This window comes from Astyanax mexicanus, chromosome 8 (assembly GCF_023375975.1).
Source record: "Astyanax mexicanus isolate ESR-SI-001 chromosome 8, AstMex3_surface, whole genome shotgun sequence".
Classification (NCBI taxonomy): domain Eukaryota; kingdom Metazoa; phylum Chordata; class Actinopteri; order Characiformes; family Acestrorhamphidae; genus Astyanax; species Astyanax mexicanus.
The window spans coordinates 11,990,319-12,008,245 of NC_064415.1; the positions used below are offsets into that span (position 1 = coordinate 11,990,319).

Below are 17,927 nucleotides of genomic sequence, written 5' to 3' on the forward strand. Positions count from 1 at the left end.
CTCCCTGCTCTGCTCTCTACTACTCTGGTCTGCTGCTGTGCTGGTTTGCTGCTGTGCTGCTCTGCTGCTGAAAGCTTGCTTAATCTTCAGCTTCTACACTTTTCTCTGTTTTCTTCTCTTTTACTCTCTTCACACTTACTAATCCACTTTTAGTCTGCTTCCTCTTTGCTCTACACACCTATTAATCCACTCTCAGTCTACTTTTATAGACTTTTTCCTCAGGTTTGCTGGATTAGCTGTTTGCTGCTGCAGTTTGTTTGTGTAAGTTTCTAATTTCAACTGAAACAAGGTGAGTGCTTTTTTTCTCCATGGCTTCTGCTCAGGTTTACACCTGTTTAGAGTGTGGCATGTATAGCTTAGATCCCTTATCCACCGATACTGGTAACAATAGTGGTATTTGTACTAAGTGTGAGATAGTTAGCTCCTTGGTGGATAAGGTGAATAAGTTAGAGCTGCACGTCCGGGGTTTAATAAGGGATAGACAGCAGGATTCACTGTTAGCAGCCCCGGGTGTCTCAGGGAGAGTTAGTACCCCCTCGACTCCGGCCTTAGAGCCCTCACAGCGGGGCGAATGGGTAACGTCTCGGCGGCATAGTCGAAAGGCTAAGGCTAATGCTACCGCAAAGGCCACAGCCAGCCCACCTGAACACCACGCTCCCCCAGTTCACGTGTCAAACAGGTTTGCCCCGCTCAGTGAAGCACCAACTGAGGAGCCTGTTAAAGGTACTCTGGTGATAGGAGACTCTATCGTCCGACACGTGAAATTAGCTACTCCTTTAGGGGCACCAGCGGCAACAGTTACTTGTTTACCGGGAGCCAGAGCACCGGACATTAGTGGCAACCTTAGGTTAGGGAATAGGAGATATTCGAGGGTAGTAATTCATGTAGGGGCCAATGATATTCGTCTGCGGCAGTCTGAAGTAACTAAGGCTAATATTAAAGAGGTGATTAAACATGCCCAGACGCTGTCCGAGGAGGTAATCTGCTCTGGCCCCATCCCAATGAGGCGTGGTGATGAAGCTTACAGCAGGCTTTCTTCGCTGAACCGCTGGATGTCCAAGTGGTGTGCAGAAAATCATGTGGGCTTTATAGATAACTGGCTACACTTTGAGGGCAAGCCTGGTCTTTTAGGTAGGGATGGTGTCCACCCCACGCGGGAGGGTGCTGCCTTACTTTCATGCAGCATAGCTCATAGTCTTTTAGTTAGTCGGCAGAGTAGTATTAGAAGCTGCTGACAATCCAGAGCCGGGACCAGGCCGCAGACAGAGAGGCTTAACCGACCGTCTGCGAGCTGCAAAGAGACGTTACCTAGATACCAATGTATTCAGACTGTGTCTGTCCCCCGAGTCAAACAAAAACATCAAAAAACTAAAACAGTAAATCTAAATAACTTAACTTATATTAAACAATCATATCCAGACTGTAGTACTAACATTTCAAACCTAAAGATTGGTTTACTTAATATTAGATCTCTAAATTCAAAAGCAGTTCTAGTAAATGAAATGATAACTGATCAGAAATTCGATGTTCTGTGTCTGACAGAAACCTGGATTAGGCCAAATGAATATGTAGCATTAAATGAAGCCACCCCTGCAGGCTATAATTATATACACAATCCGAGATTGTCCGGTAGAGGAGGTGGGGTCTGCATACTTTTCCAAAGTACCTTAGTTAGCAATCAGAAACACTATGAAAATTTTACTTCTTTTGAGCTTCTTTACACCAGTATAATTAATCCAGTTACAAAAAAGAATGCATTTTCTTTAATTAACATCTACAGACCACCAGGGCCCTATTTAGAATTTTTAAAAGAATTTAGTGATTTTGTCACAGACTTAGCAGTAAGTAATGATAAAGTGATTATAGTTGGAGACTTCAACATTCATTTCGAAAAATTGGATGATCCATTAAAAAAGGCATTCACATCGATTTTAGACTCAGTTGGTATTATTCAAAATATAACAGGACCTACTCATTACTGTAATCATACTCTGGATTTAGTTTTGACCCTGGGTGTGAGCATAGATAACCCGAATATTCGTTCTCAAACCTCCGCAATTTCAGATCATTACCTTATTTCATTTAAATTACATCTTAGTCATAATATACGTACATCCCCTAGCTACTCTGTAAAACGTTCAATTACGCCTTTTACAGCCCAACAATTTACAGATAAGCTTCCAGACTTATCAACTCTAATGTACTCTCCTGTAGACTCAGTAGAACTAGACAAACTAACCGAAGGTTTAGAAAATACCTTTCGCTCTACCTTAGATGTTGTAGCACCCCTTAAACACAAAATAGAGAGACAGAAAAAGCTCGCACCGTGGTACAATGATCAAACTCGTACCTTAAAGCAGTTAGTACGAAATTTAGAGCGTAAATATCGATCAACTAAACTGGAAGTGTTTCACTCTGCGTGGAAAGACAGTCTTGTTAAATATAGAAAAGAACTTAATAAAGCCTGCTCAGCGTATCTGGCCTCACAGATCGAGATAAATAAAAATAATCCTAGAGTTCTCTTTAGTGTTATTTCCAAATTAACTAAAAACCAGGCAGGTACTGAACCTCAGATTCCAGCCATTTACACCAGCAATGATTTTATGGACTTCTTCAATAGTAAAATTGAAAACATTCGGGATAAAATTAAACAGATAAATATTACATCCTCTCTATCATCTGGTCTGGCTGATCTAGAACAAAACCCTGTTGCTGAAGTTAGGTTGGAAGTCTTTAACCCACTTCCACAGCTAGAACTAGAGAAAATTATCTCCTCTTCAAACAGCACAACCTGCACACTTGATGCTGTTCCCACAAAATTATTAAAACAGGTACTGCCAGATATAATTAAACCTCTGTTAATGATAGTAAACTCATCGCTCGCCCTGGGCCATGTACCCAAAGCCTTTAAAACAGCTGTAATTAAACCTCTGATCAAGAAACCAAATCTTGATCCTAGTGTACTGTCTAACTATAGACCTATTTCAAACTTACCGTTTATTTCTAAGATTTTAGAAAAAGCTGTAGCCCAACAACTTTGCTCTTACCTGCAAAGAAACCAGATCTATGAAAAATTTCAATCTGGATTTAGGCCTTATCATAGCACTGAGACAGCTTTAGTTAGAATAACAAACGATCTACTTATAGCCGCCGACCAAGGCTGTGTTTCCTTACTCGTACTTCTCGATCTGAGCGCAGCCTTTGATACAATAGATCATACTATCCTTTTAGAAAGACTAGAGAACATGGTCGGTGTAACCAGAACTGCCTTAGCATGGTTTAAATCGTACTTAACCGATCGCTATCAGTTTGTGAGGATAAATGATATGTCTTCCAGTTATACCAAGGTAAGATATGGAATTCCACAAGGCTCTATATTAGGACCGTTATTATTTACATTATATATGCTCCCACTGGGCAAAGTTATTAGAAAACACAATGTGAATTTTCATTGTTATGCGGATGACACGCAGCTCTTCATATCAGCCAAACCTGATGACAGAGTGAGATTAAAGAAAATCGAGGATTGTGTAGAAGATGTAAAATCATGGATGTCGCACAACTTCCTCCTATTAAATAGTGATAAAACAGAAGTTCTCCTATTAGGCCCCAAAGCTGCTAGAAATAAATTATCAGACTTAATGCTAAATCTGGCTGACTTCTCAGCCACCCCTGGTTCAGCAGCTAAAAACCTTGGAGTTATCATAGATTCAGATCTAGCATTCGATAAACACATATCTAATGTTACTAGAACAGCTTTTCTACACCTCCGTAATATTGCCAAGATAAGAAATGCCCTATCACTGCATGACGCAGAAAAATTAGTACATGCCTTTATTACCTCAAGGCTAGATTATTGTAATGCGCTACTGTCTGGATGTTCCGGCAGTAACTTAAATAAACTTCAGCTAGTTCAAAATGCTGCAGCCAGGGTCCTTACTAAAACTAGAAAATTTGACCATATTAGTCCAGTACTATCAGCACTGCACTGGCTTCCAGTCAAATTCCGCATAGACTATAAAATTCTCCTGTTAACGTATAAAGCCCTACACGGACTCGCTCCTGAGTATTTACAAGACCTCATCTCCTGTTATGAACCACCGCGATTACTCAGATCTCAGGGTGCTGGTTTATTAGTAGTGCCTAAAATTCAGAGGAGCTCTGCAGGAGGAAGAGCTTTCTCTTATAAAGCGCCTCAACTCTGGAATAATCTCCCCGAATATGTTCGGGACTCAGACACAGTCTCAATCTTTAAGTCTAGACTGAAAACTTACTTGTTTAGTTTAGCTTTTGGTAATTAATGTTTTTCCCTTTAGATAAGGCTGCAGATTCAGGGGTTCATGGACAGAGGAAATTGTGGTAAACTGAGATGCTGGTGCTGTTGTTCTCCCACTGCACACGGTCACTCAGGTTTGTGGACGGTGGAGTGGGTGGATGCTGGTGTTTCAGGGTGCCTCCATGTCTATGTAACCTTCTGGCTCTCTGCCTTTAGTTAGGCTGTTTTATTCAGTTCTGCCGGAGTCATTTGCCACACTCTGATAATGTTTTAATATTCTCAGTTTTGCATAAATCCAGTCAAAACTAATTCCATCTCTCTGCCTTCCTCCGAGTTACTGACTGCCCACCTGTCTGACCCGATACCGATGTTGGACCCTCAGGCTCTCGCGTCTCCTGTCCGGCCAGACTGATGGAAGTCTCTGAAGTCAGCTCTTCTCCACCACCACCACAGATCAGCTGCTCATCGACCATCTTACTCTCCACTACAGATTACATCCAAGCCATTAGTGGCGCTATTACACTCCTGAGTACATAAAACCTATATGGATGTATAAAAGACTTTTTAAATTTCTATTTAAAAGCCGTTTGACCAGTGGTAGGATGGTCCCCCCTTTAATGTGAGTCTTGGTCCTCCCAAGGTTTCTTCCTCCTCCTGCAGCTCTGAGGGAGTTTTTCCTTGCCTCCGCGCTCACTGGGGGTTCTGTATTCTGTATTTTCTATGTGTAATGTTTTGCCTGATTCTTTGTCCTGTAATCATGTTTCTGTAAAGCTGCTTTGTGCCAACACCTGTTGTAAAAAGCGCTATACAAATAAATTTGATTTGATTTGATTTGATTTGAAAGCTGAGTAATAGCATTCGGCATGAACCGGACGGGCTGTCGTGACAGACAATGCTTTAATGATGCTGATTTATAGCCATTTTATGAAGGACTAATAAAAGTCATTAGAGAATCGTAAATTTAGAGATAAATTAAATTGTAGGTTCTTTTTAAAAAAGTCTTGCTTTCTGTAATGAAGTCTAAGCTTTCCTTGGCTTTATCTGGTATGGTGTAATATAATCCAGTACATATCCAGTGAATATTTAGGCCTTTTTTGTTGCAAGGGAGTTTTTGATATTGGACTCCACTTTTTATTTTTTTTTTATTATTATTATTTTTTTTGTCTGAAATCTTTGGCTCTGTTCTCCGGTATCTTGGCCGACACTGACGTTACGTCGTGAGCAGCCCCACAGTTCTCAGCAGTTTTTGTCCTACATTTTAAATACCTCTGGAAACAAAGGAAGCCTCCTCCCGCCAGGCACTTAAGGAGCGAATTCATTACAGCAATTTGAATTCAGTCTGCTGTATGCTAATGCCTAAAGCTCCTTGTGTTTTGGTTCCAACTTCATCCCTCCCTCTTCTCTTCTTTTCTTTTCTCTTTTTTTTTTTGTTCGTTGTCTAAAAATATCTCTCTGCATTGAGAGTGATCCGGGCAGAGTGCATATTTAGGCTCATTATAAAATAATCAGGATAGTTGATGAGGGGGAGCTCATCAGAGGAGGAGTTGTGGGAGATTTTTTTTTATGACTCACACTTCAAAGTGTGAATCTGAGAGGGTGAGTCGGATGATTCTGCAGCCCACGGACTACCTGCACTCTCAGCAGCAGATACACGGAGGAGGCCTGGAGGGAGGACTGGGAGGGATGAGCTTCTTGGTGCTTGGTTTTACGGATGAAAAAATAAACTGGTGTGTGTGTGTGTGGGCGGATGATTGTACTATATATGGCTGGATGAAGGTATATATATAGATGTATAGAATACAGCATGTAACACATCGCCGATTATCGCTATTGACCACCCAAAAAATAAATAAATTGATTTCTGTGGTCAATGAGCATCAGCTATTACTAATCAAATATATTCAGTAATTAGCTATTGAGGACACTGTTAATTGATTTGTTTATGATTAGTTTAGTGCTTATTTTCTCATTTGTTATTGACTTGATTATTAATCTGCTGTGTGAACACTCACATTGCCTCTCAATGCAATTTTTGGTGGGACATTTGGAGATAATTTTGATACTCAAGTCTGTTCATTTTTGTTTGTGCATATTAATTTAATCTCTTATTTGTGCGTATGTAAATTGATTCAGAACATCGATATTAAGTGTTCAATCCATAGAAAATGTACAACTATCACTAAAATAGTTACCTCAAGAAACAAGAGAGAGATATCCTTGCAATAATGGCTAATGAAATTCAAATAAATGTACTAGATAGTTTTTAACTTAAATGTTATTTTTTATTTTTGGTTCATTGGCAAAATTTATCACACAACTAATGATAAACTATAAAACAGAAACTAACCAATTAACTAAGATAACAGTTAACAATGTATTTAGTAAGTAATTGCTTACTATTTAATACAATATTGAGTGATAGTTTTTTTATTAACCACATAGTTAATAAAAACTTAGTATTAAATACATAATTAGTCACATAATTTATTATAAGTATTACTATTAGAAAATATATATTACAAGGCAGATTCTGACAAAACATTGATGATATATGTTTTACGTTAGAAACTGGTAAAAAATGGTAACTTTTTTAAGAAATGAAACTTTAAGTAAGTTTAATATAATATGAATTAAGGCTGCATGATAATGGAAAAACAGGCTGACATAAAACTGATATACAAAACACTTTTAAAAAAAATACAGCATGCAATGATATTAATAATACCTTTTATGTATTTAATACTAGAAACAAATAGCAATATATATATATATATATATATATATATATATAATATAAAAATACAAGATGAGATAATCCTTATTGCATTTGTATAAATAAATTGTAAAATTGTACATCCTGTGATGTAATTACCATAAATGCATACATAAAGAAGATGATGATGATGATGATGATGATGATGATGATGATGATGATGATGATGATGATGCTTCAACTATATATTGTTTAGCCCTTTTCTTAATATAGTGAAATTTGAACCCCTATTTTCAGTGTAGGCCATTTTTGTTGGTCCAGTCCTCATAACATAACGCTCTGTACACATTATATACCGCAGAGCGTATCTGTTTGTTTGTGTGTGTGTACACATGTGTGTGTGTGTTTATGCATGTTTGTGAACACACGTCTGCGTGTGTGTAAACGTGCATGTGTCAGTGGGTATGAATGCGCAGGACAAGTGAGGCCGACACACCATCCATCTTCAGTATTTGACATATGTTATAACGAGGCCCCGCTTCCCCCGGGCCTCAGATGGTAACCTTTGCCAAGCGCAGACAAAGCAGCGTGAGTTAGTTTCAGCTTCCCCTCGAGACGTGGGATGAGACGAGGCAAAATAAATAAATAAGTTTACTAAAAAAAAAAAAAAAAGAAGAAGATACGCTCGTGCACAAAGAGCTGTGTTTATGCGGCCTTTTCATGTTACTACACAGAGGCCCACTGTCCACCCAGTTGTGTCATCTCCGCCAACGGGTTCAGTTGTTAGATAGACAACAACAGGCTGCCCGGTAGCAACTTGGCGTGCAACCTAATTAGCTTGGCAACATAGAGGAGGCTGTGTTTGCAGCAGGTGAACTCCTAGTGCTCGAAAAGTATTCGCTTTTTTGACAATTTCGCTTGGCACGAGAGCAGGCTTAGGAAAGCCTGGCCACGCTGCCAGCAGAACGCTGATGAATAAGAGAAAGTGTGGATTACATTGGCAGCAGAGCAAGACATCTGAGGTGGAAAATATAATCGGCGCAGGAAAGTGCTTAAAGAGCGAGAACGCTCTAAACAACCTTTTTATCTACAGGCTTATTTACAGAATACGTGCATTTCCACCTTGTTGCAGTTTGTTTATTTTACAAGTGATTCGTCAAACAAAAAACATTTTATGCCTATAAATTATTATGATGCTGTTCCAGTCCTGAATAGTTCACTTCCACTAGTATGTCTATGCGTGTAATTCTCCTATTTTTATTCAAATAATTGTGATAAATTATATTATTGTCACTTTAAGACTGTGGGAGTTCTGGATCGATGCCGATATCTGAAATTATACATCTACTGTATGTATCTGTCCATGTGAATATACATATTTATAACTTACAGAGAGACTAGACATTCTGGTATAACTTTAGAAACAAATATAACATATATCTGCCTTATATTTTAGCTTTTAACCAACTATATACAAACAATAAAATAAAAATGGTTTAAATAAAAAAAAATTAATAGGTTTTACATCTTTTTGTTTTCCATGTATTTAGCTAACTGGTTCTTATTTAGACTGTTCACAGCTTTAAACACCCTTTTTTGTTAATTAACAGGTTAAATAAAACAGTAGATCTATTGAAACTAATTTAAAAATAGCTAAAAGTCATGGATTTTAAAAGTAGCACTCTCAGTGTCTGGCAATTGTAGTATTGCGGCCAGCATCGCTTGGTCAGTTCAATAAATACACTAATGTCAGTTTGCTAAATCTAGGCATCAGCTAATATAATATAATCCCAACACATCATGCATCCCTGTTATTTTATGCTATATTTATATAATGGTGATAGAGTTACACCCCTTTTAAGAGTAATGAACCCTTTATAATGGTAACTGTTTAAATATCCCAAATAAATATACCCTACGTAACATGAAACAAAAGTCGATAAACAGACTCATTCATGTTAAACAGGCACTAAACCTCCTGATTTTTGCCGACTCCACCCTTAGCTCAGATTTTAAAAAAGCTAAAAAATGGGAGGGGCACTGAATGATGTATGGGTTTAGAGGCAGGGCAGGAGGGAGAGCTGATTGGCTGAGCTGCAGCAGCAGCAACAGATCTGCATATTGTGATTTGTCTGCGTACCAAAGTACACAAACATATCTTCCACGCTTATAGCAGAGTTGAACCTGAGATGGAAATGACCACAATACTGACATGTTTCATTACTTCAACAGAACATAAAATATAGGGTTTAGTGTTTAGTGGCTCTTTAATGGGCTCTCCTTGTTAAGTAAACCCAATGGGGAATATTGAGGTCAACAACCATTACTGAGGTCATGTCCATATACTGATATAATATATGTAAGTAATTATTGTGACAGGACTAAATGTGTCTGGAACTTTACTCCAATTAACAATATAATAGTGAGAATACTCCCCACTGTGCTTGTTTTTACACTTACACAGAGTGTGATAGTGTCGTTGCTACATCCTGTAGTTATCACCTACATCAGCTCTGGGTGAGAGATAGTATTGATATTGTGATGTGTCACACAATTTTCATTTGTGTTACATTATCGATATGTGACATCAATTATTGTTTTTTCTTTAAATAGAAACCTAGATGCTCTACCCTTCCAAAGGTTCGCTGTCCAATTTAATTGCTAAAGATACCAACAAATTCATAATTCCAGGTAATTATTTTATCCTCTTCAGTAACACTGATGTTGTAAAGTATCATAGAGAATTATATCGTGATATATTGAGTATCGCATAATAGTGCTGGGAGATATACTGATTCATACGGTATACCGGATGGGAAACTAGAACCAGTATGCGTTTCTCTCATACCGCCATACCACTAGAGGCGCTGCGGTGCGCTGGCCAGAACTGCGCCGTCAGAGAAGCGCACACAGCTCTGTGGAGTCAAACGCTGGTCTAGCTCCATGCTACCTGGAGAGAAATCACAACACCTCCTGCTGCTGTTTCTACTGTATGAGTGTTTTTATCCCAGTAAAATAGAGCAGTAACTACAACCCTTTAAAATATATTAATACTAATATATGAATATTTTCGCTATTGTGAGCAATGTACTGTGAGTATGTGGTATTGTGAGATGCCCTGAGATTTCCATCCCTAGTCTGGACCAAAAAAGACAGGTATTGATACACCCACTTTCTAACTTTATCACATTTCTGTTGGTCTGTTCATCTAGATTTATTTACACAGTATACAGGGTTCAAACTACCGAGAAAACAAACAACATGAAAATACTTTTTTCATTGGTTCTCATTGGAGATCAGCGATATATACACTTTTACTACAGCATTCAGTGAAAAGTGATCCTACAAATCTGAAGTGGAAAGCAAGCAACCCACATAGTCAGGGATAAATGTGTCTGATGATTTGTTTATGTCTTCTGATTGCTGTATTCTTAAGTACACAGCTCAAACTTTCTGCAGTCTGAACTTCAGTGAAAAAAACGAGATCACTGAGATCAAACTGCAAACAAGTGCTTTTATTTAGAACAAGGTAGGGCTTCAAAATAATGTGAAAGAAGGATAAATAAATAAAATGTCTTAAAAGATATATTCATTAAGAATTAAATTGTGATAAAATGGAATATATAGGATTCTTAATACTGCAAAAATGGAGATTCTTTTATTTTGTTCTGTTTAGAAAGGCATTACAGAAAAACATACAGAGCTTCTTATTAAGAGTTTTAACATTGCCTAAAATTATTGAGCATCCATAACAAAACTATATACATCCAGGGAATACATTTGCATATCAAAAAGTCCAGAGCAGCAATCAAAAAGGAAATGAATATAAATAATACATTTATACATAAAATAACATATCCAGCCAAAAATGGAGATTTTTTATCTGAAGGCAGACAACTTAAACATACTGTTTATGCAGCAACAATAAATACTACAGTATATACAGTAAATGTGCTTTTTAAAAAAAATCTATAATAACAAATCATCTGTTTAAATAATTAATTCATCATTGAATTCAGTGTCTAAAATGCAATTTGTTGAGTTGCAATATTTGTATTTCTTTATAAAATAAGAAAAATATATATTAATATGATGATTCCAATTTTTTAAAACATAGTTCAAGACTGATATTGGTTTTAGATGCAAATATCTTACTTATAAGATGTTCTAATGCTTTGCAGCCAGAGACCCCTTCCTGCGTGGAAAAATTCCATGGACCCCCGCAGATTTATTTTATGAATACAATTGACTTGTTCAAATGTTTATTAGGCGCATTAGGCAAATGTGTCCCATCATATTTATTTGATGGGAGTGAGAGCTCTTCTCCAGTGATGTGTGGCTTCTAGCTGGCATCAATCCGCTGAGCTGCTAATAGTTTTAAGACCCACTGTTCATTTTTTCTGATCATGGTTGGGTTTGAAGAATGGTGTTGTTTTGCTGGTGTAATCAGGATCGTTTGTAAGCAGATTCATGGCCTCGTTTAATAGAAGACTTATTATATGTTTTTGGCCTACTGTCAATTAGATTGGATACAGTTATCATTGTAGTTTACATTTTTGCTTTGTTGCTTTAGCTTGGAAGTATAATGTCGAAATTCTGACTGGCAATGACATTGTATCTTAGTTGAATACATTTTACTTAGCTGTACACTAGGGGTGGGCGATATGGCCCTAAAATAATATCACGATATTTCATGGTATTATCGTAATAACGATACTCTTGACGATATGACGAAATACTGAATTTAAAAAAATATTTCAAGAATACACTACTGCACCAAAATGAATATTAAATTTTCTTATTGCACGTGATATGATATGGCACACCCCTAACTGAGATATTAAAAAATACAAGAAATTTATCAGATTTGTAACAGAAGTCAATGATCCAGAATGTCATGGCACTAATATTGTGCTCTACATATATCCAGTATTAAATAAAAAATAAATGATACTGGACAGAATCTGTTTCTAGTAGATCTATAATGGGAAATGAGAACAGTGGAAAATTTTCTTTTGATAAAAACAGCAAAAAAGTTGTACCCTGATGTGATAATTAGGGATGGGTGATATGGCACGATATTTCAGGGTATAATATCGTTCACGATATAAAAAAAAATGGGCGATATCATCGTGTACGATATGATATGGCATACCCCTACTGTACAGTGTTTAAAACATTAGCTAAGAAAAACAGTTTAAAACTATTTAAACCCAAAAGTTTACCACATCTGGTGACTAGAGGTGTGCCATATCATATCGTACGCAATAATATTGCCACATTTTTTGGATATTGTGAACGATATTATACCCTGAAATATTGTGCCATATCACCCACCCCTAATTATCAGGGTGCTACTTTTTTGCTGTTTTTAGCAAATAAAAAAAAAAAAATCTACTGTTCTCATTTCCCATTATAGATCTACTAGAGACAGATTATATCTGTCAAGTATCTATATATATATATATTATTTAATATAATATATATTATTATTATTTAATCCTGGATATATGTAGCATATTAGTTATCAGTTACTATAGTAGTATCATGACATTCAGGATAATTGATTTCTGTTACAAATCTGATAAAATAAAATTATTGTATTTTTTAAGAAAAATATGAAGATAAGTATTTTTTCCAAAACAAACAAACAAACAAGGAGAAAAAAGAAAAGTAAAAACCTTTTCTAAATGCCTGAACAAGTAGCTCTCAGCATATGTGGAGCTTCTTCTAGTCTTTTGAAAAAGTGTCCCAGGTGGCTCCTCATGAGGCTGCTTGAGAGAATGCCAAGAGTGTAAAGCTGCATCAAGGCAAAAGGAGGCTACTTTGAAGAATCTTATAAATAGAAGTTAGTTTTGATTTCTTCAACACGTTTCTGGTCACTGCTTTCTGAAGGAGTTTAGATATAGGTTTTCAGACCTAATTATTATTCAAAAATAACATTAAGATATATATAACTTAACTATAAGTAAACTGGTAAAAAAAAACAAAAAAACAGCCATTTTTTGTTTCTTACAGCTGCTCTATATGGACAAAAATGGACATTGTATTATTTTTTTTTTAACTCACGCAATATTTTAATATTTAAACTTCTTGAAATAAGAGTTTGCCTTGCTTTCATTGGAATAAACTAACCAACTCCCCAAATGAACTTGTCTACTATATCAGCTGTGTTGAATAGAACATTAGAACACAGCTCTCCATATCCACAGCTCAATGCTTCTCGATTTCCACCCCCGATATTGGTCAGATATTTCTATTGTATTCAGATGTTTCTAGTTAGACATATCATGGAAAACGTGACATATCTGGAATAGTGTGAACTTCACCTTTGTATCAAACTACGAAACAAAGTTTAGAGCATCATGTGTTTGATTTCATTAGCTTGTGCTTGTGCTTTTATAATGCTAAAACAATACCAGCTCTACTGGTGCAGTGTTTTACTGCAATCCTGAGGACTGAGAATCAACAGCTGAACATTTAATTATTTTTTTTTGAGTAGTTTGGAGAAACTGTGTAATCCACATATGCCCAGTTTCTGTTGTACTGGAACTACTTCGCTTTATGAGCAGTATGTTTTTCAACAGATGCTTAGTGTTGTATCTTAAATGACACTTAAATGGCTTGAGTTTAATCTGGCTCTTTATTCAGTGCAGATGTTGCTTGTGAATGTCTCCTACATGACTTTGCACTATAGAGAATTAAAAGCCGGTAAATACAAGCCCATCAGATAGCGAGCCATTATCCACCATTTGGCCAAAACAAGCCGTTGCCTGTTTGCTTTTTATTGTCCGCAGACAAAATAGGGTCTCATTCTCGGATTTAAACGCATCCACTTCCTCTGATTGTTGTTAATGTAAGGGGAGCCTCCGAGGTCCGAGCGTTCGGATCGCTCTCCTCTTTCATGTTTTACAGTGTTTTGGTAGAAATTGATAATTGTGATAGATTAATGCTGAGGAATGTGGTCGTGATGGGGGCGAAACGCCGACAGAACGCAGATAGCCTTTGCAGCTGGCTGATGCGTATTCCCACGTTGCTGATAATCGCCTTCTTTCCGTGTGCTCGCAGATGGAAGATGACCGGTGAGGACCCTCAGCCCATGACCGATCGCTGACGTTCCCCAGAACCTGGATACCCGTGCTGTTTTTTTGTTTTCTGCTAATCCACTCACTTCTCCAACCGCCGCTGCCCTCGTCCGGCATCTGGAAGCCGAGGAACAAAATGGCCGCCTCGGTGTGGAAGTGCCCCCTGCTGTGTGGCCTCCTGTTTGCCGTGGCCTTTTACCAGTGCTCTGAAGGTAAGGTCATCTCTGTTGCTCTTTCCTCCCCATGGACACACACACACACACTTTAACACACTTCCACACACTTTCAAACACTTTCAAACACAGTCACCTTAATGCCTCGTCTACGTGGATTTCAGTCATCGCTATCCCGTCACACGTCCTTGACATGTCAGTCTAGTCGGGTTTTTTACATATCATCCTTAAAGCCACAGAGTCCTACATTTCCCTGATGAATAAAGAGGTTAAAGCTGGAGTAGAGGATTTTGTAGAGAACAGTAAATGTAAGTTTTTAGTTTTTTTTGAGAAAATATAACTGGAGAAAAAGATTCACTGCTTACTTTTAGACCTTTTTTTAAAAGATACTCCCCCACATACCTGAATACATATGGTTTGACATATGGCCACTATATAGTGGGTTAAATAGAGGTTACAGTTAACACACCCGAGTGTGTTAAAAAAAAAAAAAAAGGACAAACCTGGAATATGTGATTTTGGAGAAGCCAGTATGTCTAACCTATTTCTGGAAAAAAAAAAATAATAATAATAGTAAATAAATAAAAAACACTGACAAGTTGTGGAAGTTGAGGAATCTTTCATGACTAGAAACTAATTCAAAAAAAGCTAACTACATGTCCTAATTAAAAAACGGCACCAAAAAAGCCAAACAGCATGTCAAAGAATGTCCATAGATTAATATATAATAAATATATATTATCTCTCAAAAGATTGAAACTACAATGCACACATGCAGTAGATGAACATAAGTAAAACTTTTAAAAATTAAGAAAAAAAACAACAAATGGCAGATCAGACTCAGAGACATTGTGTCAAAATGGCAAGAATATTTAAGGATTTCATGTTTTTGTTCCACAATAATAAAATACAGACTTAAAACTTTAATTCTAACAGAAAATGGCTTACAATTGTCAGTATGTTGGCTATATAATTAGGAAAAATAAAATAATAAACAGAAAATAATAAAAACAGCAAGTTTTGAGTCATCTACTTGGATTTCAACTCCCTCATCTTTCACTTTCACCACTGTTGAAAAAAGACTTACTGGTGTTCAGTCTGGTTTGACCTCATACTTAATCCAGCGCCTTTTAGTTTAAAGCCTTTTTTTTACTTCTTTCTTCTATTCTTTCATTTTTTTCTGTCGTTTTATAGCAGAGCATGCTGATTCGTGAAATAAGTAGGCAGAGGAAAAGTGGAAAGTAGGACTTCCAATCATTTCTTTTTCGGTGGTTTTTACAGTCTTTTGGACTTTCCATTACTTTCCATTAATCTGTGTTAATATGATTAATCGATTGCGTTTGATTAATTGATCGAAATCTAAAGAGAATTCCAAGAAATACGACCAAAAAAAATGTTTCTGTAATAAATCACCCGTTCCAGCTTTAGAGCGTGCTGATTAACTCAGTGGAGTTGCTGTCAGGGAGGATGAAGATGAGTTTTAAATGTGAGCGGTGTCATTTTTTCCCATGCACCTCAGCTACACCCCCCCCCCCCCCCCCAACACCACCACCCACCTCCATCTCGCACCTGACTGAGTGAAATGTGTGACTTGGCTGGCTGCCAAAATGACGACTTTGCGAGGTGAAAGGAATGTTTGCACTAATCTGCTGAGAAAACACAAGTCTTACTTCATTTTCTCCCTGACTCTTTGACTTTGATTAACATGTTTGGTTGTGATTACAAGTGTAGCCGCGGAATATAACCCCCACCCCACCCTCCTCACCCCTCGTGCGCACACACACTCACACACACACTCACAGATGCTGAGACACACACACAAACACCCCGTCAAAACTGCACATATGGGCGACAATTATTTCTCTGTGCTCTCTCCCAGTCTCTTTATTTTCCCCTGCTTTTTAGAACAAAGTTGATTTAATCATACACTCGTGTGCCAAACATTGATTACTGCAACACACAAGTAAGAGAGGCATTCTTTATAGTTCTGCTTTTTCCCCCTTGTTGTCGTGCACTGCTGTGGCTTCCTATTTTAGCTGGCATTTTCCAGGGCAGTGGAAAAACGGGCTTGTTTTTGTTTGGTGTAGTGCCACAAGCAGATATTTTCCAGAAGTCCGCAATATTTGCAGAGCTGGTGGAATTATATTATATTATATTGGTTAGAATAAGCTTACATGCCTCAGAACTGAAAGACCCTCAGAGCTGCATTTTTTTGGAAATGCTTCATAGAAGTGTAACACTTGTATTTGCTCAAAATAAGCCTCTCAATTCAACATACTGAAGTAAATAGAGCACTTTTAATACAGTTGATCAAAGATATGCATAAAGGATAATGAGAACTGAACAAGCAAACACATGATGAGATTAGACTTGTTGAAGGAAAACATTTCATCTTTATTTTGAAATATTTTCTCTTTGTGGAGTAAAGAACGGTAAGGAAAAACGTACCCCTTTGAAGTATATATTGTTATATATACAGTATTTGCATGGGGATAAAATACAATATAAACTGATATAAACTTTTTGAATTGTGAGTAGTAGACCCAGGTCTTAAGAGAGAGACAAATAGTTAGATAATAAAAATGCTCATTTCTGCTAGCTCCTTTATGAGATTCTAGTACTATGTTAGCACTAACTCATGACTTTACAGCAATTTAATAATTGTCTTTAAGAAACTCCTGAAGACAGAGCTCTTCAAAGAGCACTTACTCTCCTAACACCTCTAACTAACTAACTAATTCTAACCTCATCTCCTTCTTCCTCTTCTCTACTCCTCTATCCCATTATTTCCCTCTGACCTCCATAAGGCCCTATCTATAGATGCTTTATTTTTAACTTCTATTATTTTTGTACTTAACCTCTTCTATTATTTGCACTTCAATATCGTAAGTCGCTTTGGACAAAAGCGTCTGCCAAATGTAATGTAATGTAATGTAATGTAATGTAATAAAACATTTGTGTTAATTCTTGATTAATTAAAAACATCTAAACTTCGTAAAAAATATTCTATATGGGTTATACAAGGCTTGTATAGTAAAAAAAATGTTGTGTCGACTCTTTTAGTAAGAAGTCTTGGCACAGAACTGCAACTGGAGTTTTCCCATGTGTAACTACTGACTGAAAACTGCCTAGGCTACTGAATATATTCAGTTAATAATTTATCCAGGACTTTTACAAGGGCCAAGTAAAAACTACAGACAACATTTCTCTCAAATTCAAAATAATAATATCGTCCTGTGGAGCATTTATTTGCAGAAAATGAGAAATGGCTGAAATAAGAAAAAAGATGCAGAGCTTTTAGACCTGAAATAATGCAAAGAAAACAAGTTCATATTCATAAAGTTTTAAGAAATCAATATTTGCTGGAATAACCCTGGTTTTTAGTCACAGTTTGCATGCATCTTGGCATCATGTTCTCCTTCACCAGTCTTACACACTGCTTTTGAATACCTTTATGCCTTTACTCCTGGTGCAGAAATTCGAGCAGTTCAGCTTGGTTTGATGGTTTGATGGCTTGTGATCATCTATATTCCTGTTGATTATATTCCAGACGTTTTTCAAGAAAAAGTCATCATTTTTATGTGGTCTCTCATTTTTTTCCAGAGCTGTATTTGAGTTATATTCAAGTCCAGCCCAAGCCATTCACTTTTTTTTGTTTCTTTTTTTGTTTTGTTTCTTTT

General features: G+C 37.0%; 1 protein-coding gene across 6 annotated transcripts in view; it reads left to right on the forward strand.

Moving 5' to 3' along the window:
* Positions 1 to 17,927, forward strand: part of LOC103021546 (adhesion G protein-coupled receptor L2) — a 263,996-nt gene that overhangs the window by 53,701 nt on the left and 192,368 nt on the right. For all 6 annotated transcript variants that reach the window (XM_022678108.2, XM_022678118.2, XM_049482922.1 and 3 more), the window contains exon 2: positions 14,058 to 14,286. In XM_022678108.2, coding sequence (XP_022533829.2) covers positions 14,211 to 14,286 — 76 coding nt within the window. In that variant the 5' untranslated portion in view covers positions 14,058 to 14,210. The remainder of the gene's footprint in view (positions 1 to 14,057; positions 14,287 to 17,927) is intronic.